This window comes from Hordeum vulgare, chromosome 1H (genome assembly GCF_904849725.1).
Source record: "Hordeum vulgare subsp. vulgare chromosome 1H, MorexV3_pseudomolecules_assembly, whole genome shotgun sequence".
Taxonomy (NCBI): domain Eukaryota; kingdom Viridiplantae; phylum Streptophyta; class Magnoliopsida; order Poales; family Poaceae; genus Hordeum; species Hordeum vulgare.
Genome location: NC_058518.1, coordinates 438166399 through 438176756, shown reverse-complemented (window position 1 = coordinate 438176756; position 10358 = coordinate 438166399). Strand labels below are relative to the sequence as shown.

The window sequence follows — 10358 nt, the reverse complement described above, 5'->3', positions numbered from 1 at the left end:
TGGAGAACTCAAACCGACGCAACTAATGCAATGGCAAGAACACACGAAGTGGTCAAGTCCCTCACACTCAAATCCCTCCACAACAACAAAAGCTATGGAGAAATATGAGAGGAAGAACAAGGAGCTCAAAAAGAACTCCAGGATCAAGATCCAAGGGGTTCCCCTCACATAGAGGAGAAAGTGATTGGTGGAGATGTGGATCTAGATCTCCTCTCTCTTTTCCCTCAAGTACTAGAAAGAACCATTGGAGGGATTGAGAGTTAGCAAGCTCTAAGAAGGTCAACAATGGGGGAAGAACACGAGCTCAACGGATGGATTCAATCCAATGGGGGAAGAAGACCCCCTTTATATAGTGGGGCAAAGAATCCAACCGTTACCCCCACTCACAGCCCGAGCAGAGCGGTACTAACGTTGTTAGGAGCGGTACTACCGCACGGTAGGTTCACCAACCACGGTAGTAAAAAAATTACTTCCGTGCCTACCACCGCTGAGGTTGTGGTTGTGCAAAAGTCCGACGGCATGGTAGTAAAAAACTACCACCGATCCTAGAGCGGTACTACCGCTGGCACCTGCGGTCCTACCGCTGGCATCCGCGGTACTACCGCTGGCCACTGAAACTGCCATAACATTCGCATACGAGCTCCGAATCGAGCAAACTCAAGCTTGTGGGATTCAGGACAACAAGAGCAATTCAAACAGCGACTCCACATCTTAAGAACATTTAGCAATGAAAATGCAAATGATATAGAGATGTGAGACCTCTATGAATGAAGAACCGACATAAACTTCCAACATCGAAAACATCATAGAAGATGCATATGGACTCCGTTTTTTATGAACTCGAGTTTGTCATGAAGATGATCATAAGCTCTAAAACTCATAAAGAGAAACACCAAACAAGAGCCAAGAAAGATGATGCAAGAATGCAAATGGTTTGAGCTGTGAACAAACGATACGATCAAGCTACTCACTTGAGAGCCCCCCTTGACAGTATGGCAATCTATCCTAAAAGAAAAACCTATCAAGGTCAAACCTATACCTTGCACCTAGTCCTCTTGAGCTAGATGATGATGATCTTGGCTTCCTCAAGATGGACCACCTTTCTTGATTGCTCCCCCATACTCACTATGGGTGAGCCACTCTTCAGCACATCTTCACAAGTCCATTGCCACCACAATGGACGGCAAGCTTCAAGCATGATATCTTCGTGATGCTCCACTTGAACTTGCACACCGCAATCTTGATGACGATCACCACTTGATGTCATCCTTCATAGTTTGAATGAGATCTTGATGCAAACCCATGGAAACACACCTAACCCCACATAGAACTCTCACGAAGACCACGGGTTAGTACACAAAAGCGTTATGGACAATGCTTACCATACCATGGGATCACTTGATCCTTCTCGATACACCTTGTACGTTTTGTATGTTGATCATCTTGATTTACTCTCTGCTTAGTCTTGATCAACCCTGTGTCTTTATGACCAATCTTTGGATAATACTTTGAATACCACCTTGGTCATCATATAAACTCCTTAAAACCAACAGATGGACTTCAAGAAGTTCCTATGGACAAATCCTTCGAATATAACTTAAGTCAACCATTAGTCCATAGGGATTTGTCATCAATTACCAAAACCACGTATGGAGAAATATGATCTAACACCGTGCTACCGTCTCCCACCGGTTGCATCCAATAACCAAAAGCACCCTGGACTCTGCAGGCGTGAGTAACGACCACGTATGGATCCAAGATTTTGTAGCTCTGTAGATGACCTATAAAAAATTGGTGAAGTTCTTTCTATTAAATATCATATCGTTTTTGCAGTTCTATATAGCCTAAAGCATTGCACATATTCTTATTCGAATATGTCTACCTGTGGTTACGTCCATTCCATTAAGCCACATCCCAAATAACCTGTTCATATTAAGTGGAGGATTTATATTGAAGGCTATATAAATGGTAGGCAACAAAAGTCTAGCCAATGTACACTCGAGAAAGAGGTGTTTAATAGTTTCATTGTGATCACCAACGTGGTTGGCCGGCATGAGCTCACGTGAACTATGACCGCTGCCATTTAGATACATCCTTTGTTCTTTTCGTATTTGCATGCACAACAGATAAGATGCGACCGCGCATTGGACGCACAGCCGACGCATCCATAAATTGAGGCAAACACTATCCATTGCCGCCTCAAACGGACGAAAAGCGAATAAAACGGACGTCGGTGCGTTGGTGTTGGCCCATCGCGTCGCTCGGACCCGACCTTCATGATGGATGTTGCCGACATGCATGGTGATGGTGGCTCCACGCGGCAAGGAAGGAGGCGCTGACACTAGTTCAGCAATCGATCACCATGTACAACATGTTCAAAGGCTGTCAATGTCACCCTAGCTAGTTTGCAACATACGTACACAACCCTGGGTGTATTTGCAGCCTGCCAATATACATACACACAAAGGAAGCAATGTAAATATTTACAACCCTGTTGATCTGTCACATGCGTCCGTCTGCATCTGCAAATTGATGCAAGACGCAGTCATGGGTCTCACATCTAAAGCTCCTGAACTCGCTCGACACTAGGCCGCAATCCTATATCCTAGAGTGCTGCAGGCTTATACAACATTTGGGGGAAACGAGCTGGCCCTGAAGAGCAGCAAAACTGATACTCATGAGGCTGGGCGAAGTCCCAAAGAAACATCACTCGATGTCCGTGACTTCAGCCTCGACGTCTACAATCGTCCCGGAACCAGAAGGTGCTTTTCCTGCATACGTCGAGAACATTGTGATCATGTTAAATGGGAAATTTAATCCACATAGTAGAAAGGCTGTAAGCTTGCTAATACCATTTGACCCACGGTTGAATAACTCATTGAAGGCTTGTTGTGCATTTGTAGGGGTCCTCCTTCCAGATGAAAAGCTAGCAGATTCTCTCACAAACTTATTGCCCTGAACTGCAGCATGCATAATGATGATTGAGCTCCAACAATATATAGTCTCATCTAGACAAGCAAATGATAGATGCTAAAAAAAAGGAGTGGAAAAAAAAGTTAAGATAAGTTTGTTTCATGGGGACATTCAAGCTCCTTAGCCACGGATAAATTAGATGATTCTCCATTCCCGTTTGACTCATGCCACCACTAAATCTCATGATTCTCTTTTCAGTGGCAAATTTGCCATACCTTTGTAGAGGTGAAAAAGGTCTTGACCAAAAGACAAATCTATTCTGATACGGTGATAACAGATGTATTGGCAGATGTGCATGTTCTAAAGTCACTCAACATAAGCTCAACTCTTTACTCGAAGAAAAGAACAGGCTCAACTCTGTAGCTATTCCCAGCAAGAACAATCGGAACCAAGCAAATGCTTAAGAGGCAGCATAAGGCAGAAGGAAATTCAATGCATAGATGTTGTTAAGATTAAGCAAAAAGTAATTTGGCTGCACAACTTCTAGCTGAACAGCAGGGATGTACTCCCTCCATCCCAAAATAAGTGCCGCAAACTTAGTACTAAATTAGTACAAATTTTGTACTAAATCAACGACATGTATTTTGGGACGGAAGGAGTATAACCGAAGGTCTGATAATATCAGTCTCATGAAACAATTGCATAGCTACGGCCCACCGGCTAAATTTTTTAGCAGCAGATTTTCTAATATGGTAAGATCAAACAAGTGCAGCCAGGAGGTAGTTCTACTGAGACCATTATTCTGTTAGTAAACTGGATACATAAAACACATTTGATTACCAGAGAAAGGTTGGGTGCAATAAGGACAGAATTGTGGACCGTTCTTCAAAGACGTCCTGTTAGACAATGAAACTGATCAAAGTTCATTTTAGTTACAAAACTATGCAAGTCTAGCGTAATTTTTCTTATGCTTACTTCAGTATCCGGAAGCTTTTTCCACAGTTGGGACACTGCCAACAAAAGAAACATGTTTGAAGGTATACTAAACTTGTGCAAACAAACAACAAAGTCCAGGAACAACAATTAGCGTTACTGAAACCAACAGACAATTATCCTCATCATCTATCTTTAAGAAACTAGTAAAAGAACAGTAGCAGGAAATCAGTGGAAAACATACTTATTCACAAGTATAAACTGACCGAACACCAAATTTATGTGCAGACTTACATCGCTCTGAAGTATATTTCGTTGTGCAAAGAATATGAGTGCACCGAGACCCACAATAGGCAGAAGTACCGTGATGAGCTGTTGTCAAGAGAGATGTACAACCGTAAAGTTAAGTTATCGAAGTGATGTACTAACACTGTGGATCAAAATTGAGAGAGAAGACAAGATAAGATATCCTCGTATGCTAGTATTTAAATTCCAAACTATTAAGTCGCATAAGCTTATCCACGCTGTTGCCTATTAGCACCGCTGAGCGAACTAAGTCAAGGTTGATGGTTTCCAATTAACAGGTTACTGTGGAATCAAAATGCTCAATCTGCTGCAGCAACATATAAGGTAGCATGCAATTGACAGACTAGCAACCAATGGTAATACATCTTACTAAATGATCCGGCTAAGTAACAATATTATGTGGAAAAAAAATGCAAACTGTCTGGAAAATTGGGGGAAGGTGGTTCGGCACAACTTACAACATACGTTGAGGTAGGTTTGATTCAGGGATTAAGCTGCCTAGTTTACCAGGATGATATGTTTTGTGAACCTTATCTAGTTTCTCCATTCAGACATTAACCAAGCAAGTAATGCAATCTAGTCAAGCAGACAGAAAAGTACTCATAAAGTAGCATCCGTTACAAGCTGCAAATAATTTCAGCAGAAGAAGCAGCCTCGTACCCAGAGGGAGACGATGGCGTCGAGCAGCCACCGGAACTGGCCGCTCACCACGAGGTATGCCACGAGGGCGACGAAGGCGAGGTTCCCCACGACCCGGCCGGTTGACCCCTGCCGCCGCCCGCCGCCAAAGAAGGGGCCTTTCCCGGCCCCGGCCACGCCAAGGCGCCGCCTGCCCACCATTCTGCACGCCAAGGCTCCGCCCCTCTCCGGGAGCTCGCGCCGCAAGAACGGCGGCTTCGCCATGGAGAAGGCCCCATCCGGGAACCTCGGAGATATCTTCCTGGCCCTTGGGTGGAGGAGAGCGTACGAGCAGCAGCAGAGCGGGGACGGAGTGAGGGCGGTATGCTGGAGTGTGCCCATGGAGGGGAAAGCGGAGGATTGGAGTAGACTCTCCAAGAAATCTTTGGGTTCCTCTCACCTTCAGTTCTTGTAATTTCGACTCTCTTTTTCCTGTTTTTTTTCAACGGGGTTGGATTTGATCTTCCCACAATTTTTGTGGTGAAGCTCAAGGGGATTTGGATGGGTAGTCTTGCACGTACGACAACCTGAAAGAGAGGACTTGAACTGAACACATACGTGAGTGCAAAGTACAGTATTTTCGCAGGTGAATCCGCAGTGCTTTAACACAGCACTGACAGTGACAACCCAACAAGATATAATTTAAATTGAAAGAAATGAGAACGCTGCAAAATGGAGTATTTCCTAAGCTGACAAAACTGTTGTAAAATGAATGCAAAGAGATAAATAAAGAGTTCAAATGATTCACTAGTCCATTGCAATGTGGAAGACCCACTTATATACAAGATGAAGGGGTGTGTTGGGGAGACACATTTTCCTCCTCGGAGACACCCCTCTCATACAATTGATCACATGTTTTATTTCTCAACACTCCCCCTTGATCAATTCGTCATCTGTATATTGCAAACTGAAAACTCCTCCAAAAACCCTGTGGAAAAAATTGAGGAGAAACCTTATAATAATATGTCATCGAAAACTCCTTTAAAACCCAGGGGAAAAAATATAAGGAGAAACCAATATGGCATACATCCGCACTTGTATTTATATTGTCTCGTTAAAAACCTTATATGAGAAACCATCTTGGAAAACTCATAAAGGAAAAAAGAGTACAATATGAATGATCAGAAGATCACCAACATGTTATAACTTGGGATTTTACTCCCTCTGAATTTCGCAAACATCAGTGTTGTCTCATACCAATTCCACGAATGCGATTTTGGAATATAAACATTGGTAGAGACATTGTGAACCTCACAATAATTTGTTTGCAGATTATCCTCTTACATTTTTATAATCCACGAGGATAAATATAACCCATAAGCAATACAAGTGGCATTATCTTGGTAGATAATGATCTTTGATTCTAATGAATCTCCACATGATCTCACATGTGACCAGTCATTCTCCAAAGACATGTATATCTTGTCATGCTTCAAACATAGTTATGGCAGAATGATTATAGGAAGGACTCATTTAGAGTCTATTCTGAAGGCTTCCCTCAGAATACTCTTCCATTAAATACAGTCTTTGATATGGGATTGTTGGGATCAGATTATCAGCCACTATCAGGATATCACACCATGGTCTCATCTTGATTTTCTCAGTGGAATTAATCAAGACCTTTTGTGTCTTGGACATATCTGAGGATATTCCTTACACCAACCATTATACTTTTTATTGGGGATTGTACTCTCAATAAATTGCCAAAAAATATAGTGTCAGGCCTGACTTACTTTGCAATATATATGAGTGCTCCGATGGTACTCAGATATGAAACTTCATGTCCATTATTACTTCACCATCTCCCATGGACTTGTGTCCCATGTCAGGTATAATATGACCATATGTGTCTTTGATAATATATATCCATATTGGACGTTTTCAATATTTCCAGATATATAAAGACTGGCATATGTTTATTCCCGAGGGATTTTGCTAAAGCTATAAACTTAGCATCATTTGGTTTGACCCAAATATCTGTCTCAAAATGATTGTGTGTATTTAATATGTCTTGTATAGACATTGATGATAAGATCATCCATATCAATAATAAGATGTAAATCCACTTCATGATATATTCTTGAATACACATCAACAATCATCAATATTAGAGTAATCCTTGTCAAGGAGTAACTCACTTAGTCGGTTGTACCACACGACTCTCCGACCAAATTCAGAGTCAAAGAATGACTTCTGAAGCTTCACACACATGTTGCGATTTACCATTGGATTCGGAATATTAAGCCATTTCAACGACTTCAATATATATATCCAAACTGAATGATCCATGTGAGTATGTAGCCATTACATACATCAACCGCGTGGATTTGTATTGCCAATTCAGTATCGAAACATAATTCCACTCATACCGAGAAGGTATGCTACATCATAACTGATGTCCGGTCTCTGCGGAAACCCATGTGCTACAAGCCTCGCTTTCTCACCACCTCATCTATTTCGTTTCTGAACGAAAAATCACTTCTCTTCACTACGGAAGATATTTATGAGAAGCAGGTTTTACTATGGTAAACACCTCTATTTTGATGAGCGAGTGCTACTCTTCTTAATTGCTTCCTTTCATTTGAACCAATATAAATGTCAACAACACTTTCCATGGATTTTGGTTCAGGCCCCAAAAGGATTTCTGCAATTCTTAAGAAGAAATTTATGTCGACATATGTAGAATTTCAATATACGATTCTCTTGAATCGATATCATTTGTGGAATTCTCGTTATGCCTCTTAACTCCTTGTGATTTCCCACAACAACGGAGTCAAGGTGTTTCAATGTCCCAACACCATAAAAATGTGTGCACATCGGTGCTGGGCTATGGATGACGCGCATCCATCAGGTGTCATCCAACGTGAGGTTGAATCACATTTACTGACTGAGGAGACCATTTCCTCTATTTCCGTGGAAACATATGAGAACTTAATCCCATGTGACCAGAATTCTCCCTCTCTTGCTCTCATCTGGGGATGCGAGTGGTTATTAGGTACCTCCACTCGTTCTGGTAAGAAAATTCAGTGACACCTTTGTCATCAGTAAATATATATGGCAGATTATTTGCAATATGTTGCAAATTCTCTTAATCTGAATCTCTAGTTCTGATTCTGAAGTACGTGGACAAAATGTCTATGACATTTCTTATACATTTCCTGGCATTCTATGTGGTACATTTCTCCCCCTAATGCCATAAAATGTCCTTATTGCAAAATCAATTAGTGCATGGGCTGCAAATAACTCCATCTCTAGGGTTAAGGTATTTGATGGGTTAACAATCATACCACAGTTACTCTTCACATAGATCCCAAATATATGTGAAGGCCCTTGATGTACACTCGAGTGGTGATATCGGTATGCAACCGAATTACCGCAGATGGAAAATACTTCACTGATTTCCACGTACAGACCGCAGGGGGATACTGTATTAAATGCATTTGATCTTATGTAGACCAAATATGCGATGTGTGAGACCGCATGTTACCACCAACAAAAATGTTGGTTAATTACAATTCCGCAGCAATGGCCATGCAACTTGACTCTCTTTGACAAGAGATCTAGCCACACAATTCTGAGTAGGTACACGATGTACTGAATATGACCATGGATTTCTCATGAATCAAATTCAACGACATTTCCATTCCAATGAAATTATCCCATGCATATAATCATTTGCTCCAAATTCGTCAATTTGAGCATTTAATTCAGTAAACACATGGTTTGTGTGGATGATACACACCTAAGACCACCTTCTAGATGTGTCTATGAATACCATGAAGTACCAAAATAACCCAGCCAATGGTTGAATATTTTGCATCATTCCTGAATCCATTCAAGAATAATGAGTGGCACATTCAAATTTTAAGGTGAGAATGCCTTAAAATTAATTCCTCTATGGCACATGTAGTGCACATAAATCTTTCGATTGTCACGAATATTGCAACATTGTTGTGTTCAACAGAATTATCAATAATTTTTCTAATCGTCCTCATACCAGACAGGTAAAGGAGGGAAAATTATTGTGTACGCAACAATATTATGTATGAATTCTTCATACACTCAATTCCTCACAACTATCATGTCCCGTGGACAAGATGTTGCAAATTATACCACATGTAGTAGTACAATTATAGGCTAATGATAGATAACTAGGAGACTACATAAGATCTCCAAAATATCTTGGGAATGTCATTCCACAAGCATATCATCAATGTAGAGGAGTGCATTCTCCTTCTACTGCATCAGAATATTTTCTGGTTGTCCATTTGAAGTAGAAGTTCAAACTTATCCCATTAAACTCATTCGCCTTCTCCAATGAGTCGGTGACATGATTCAACCAAAAACTTAAAAGTTTGGTAATCATTAATACGATATTTCATACAATCACCCCTTTGACAAAATTGGGAGTTTTCATTATGATCATTTATTTAAATGACACATTCCTTTGTGAGATATACACTCCATTTCTGATTGTCTCTTTTTTCCACTTTACTTTCAACTCCTCGTGGTTCTCTAACCACATATTGCTTAGTACTAAAAGCACTAGCACAAATTTCAGGTAATGATATAGCACCCATTTGGGTGTACCAGATGATTCTTCACAAGGAGGTCATCATTTTTTACCCCTGAAATGAAGATGGTGTTTCTTTTACCATCGTAGGAGGATGTAAAGTGCAGTAAGGACATACAATCAGATCAAGATCTGAGACTGCCTTATCACGTAATCTCAACTTAGTGTTGATTTATAGACAACAGAATTATAAGCATCAACGGACTTCAAGTCTTGAACACAAATGAATAGTCATTCGTGTGATGCTTATGACAATATATCTCTCCCTAGGTAGTCCCGAAGGGCAAATGGATATTCATCATCCATTTAAATACTCAGTTTGAGAACCGAGACATTGCGATGTCACACAAATGCAAATATGTGCATTTCAGCTATTTATAAATAGCCATGACATTCTGTGTAGGTGGAATTTCTATGGCGACAAGGCCAAGGGTCGACAAAATCATTAATGTCCATGACCCATTTTCAATAGTTACTTCCACCTTATGTCATCACATCGCATTTCCTTTCGAAAAAGGTCCGCCATATATTGCATGAAATGCTCATGCATTAATTTACCTTTAGTAAATTAAGTACAATGAAAATGTTATGGCTAAGCATAATCATGATCATGGTAATTCTTAGTGATTCATGAGCAAGCCTTCACAAGAAGATAATCATCACACTATTATGTAGTTCTTCAAATTGAAGGTATAGTCACCTCATAAAGAATAAATCTTTAATTCCATAAAACACAAAGGTAATCAACCACCTAGTGGTGCCTCACTCTTATGGATATTTTAGTCAATAATAGCCTCTGCACAACCTTATACTATTTAGAATACATGAAGGTAATTACCACGAAGTGGCATAAACCTCTCAGTTGTGCACGAAATCTAATTCATTGTTATGATCACATCTCATAAGTTGTGTACTCATGGAAGGTAATCACCAAAATATGCAAGTATTTTGCATA

General features: G+C 40.5%; 1 protein-coding gene across 1 annotated transcript; it reads right to left on the bottom strand.

Moving 5' to 3' along the window:
• Positions 1-2417: 2417 nt before the first annotated feature.
• LOC123443344 lies at positions 2418-5393 on the bottom strand. The gene is made up of 6 exons (XM_045119686.1): positions 4813-5393; positions 4141-4218; positions 3889-3923; positions 3754-3809; positions 2853-2960; positions 2418-2771 (listed from the first exon to the last, which is right to left on the bottom strand). Exons 1-6 carry the CDS (start codon positions 5170-5172, stop codon positions 2707-2709), a joined length of 702 nt encoding a protein of 233 aa, XP_044975621.1. The 5' UTR covers positions 5173-5393; the 3' UTR covers positions 2418-2706.
• Positions 5394-10358: the final 4965 nt, after the last annotated feature.

Bases quoted from the DNA above. Each gene is read 5' to 3' on its own strand.
- LOC123443344 (XM_045119686.1), bottom strand. From the start codon at position 5,172: ATGGGCACACTCCAGCATACCGCCCTCACTCCGTCCCCGCTCTGCTGC. The intron at 4,219-4,812 runs GTACGAGGCTGC...TCTTGACAACAG, and splicing joins ACGCCATCGTCTCCCTCTGG to CTCATCACGGTACTTCTGCC. The intron at 3,924-4,140 runs GTAAGTCTGCAC...TTTTGTTGGCAG, and splicing joins GAAATATACTTCAGAGCGAT to TGTCCCAACTGTGGAAAAAG.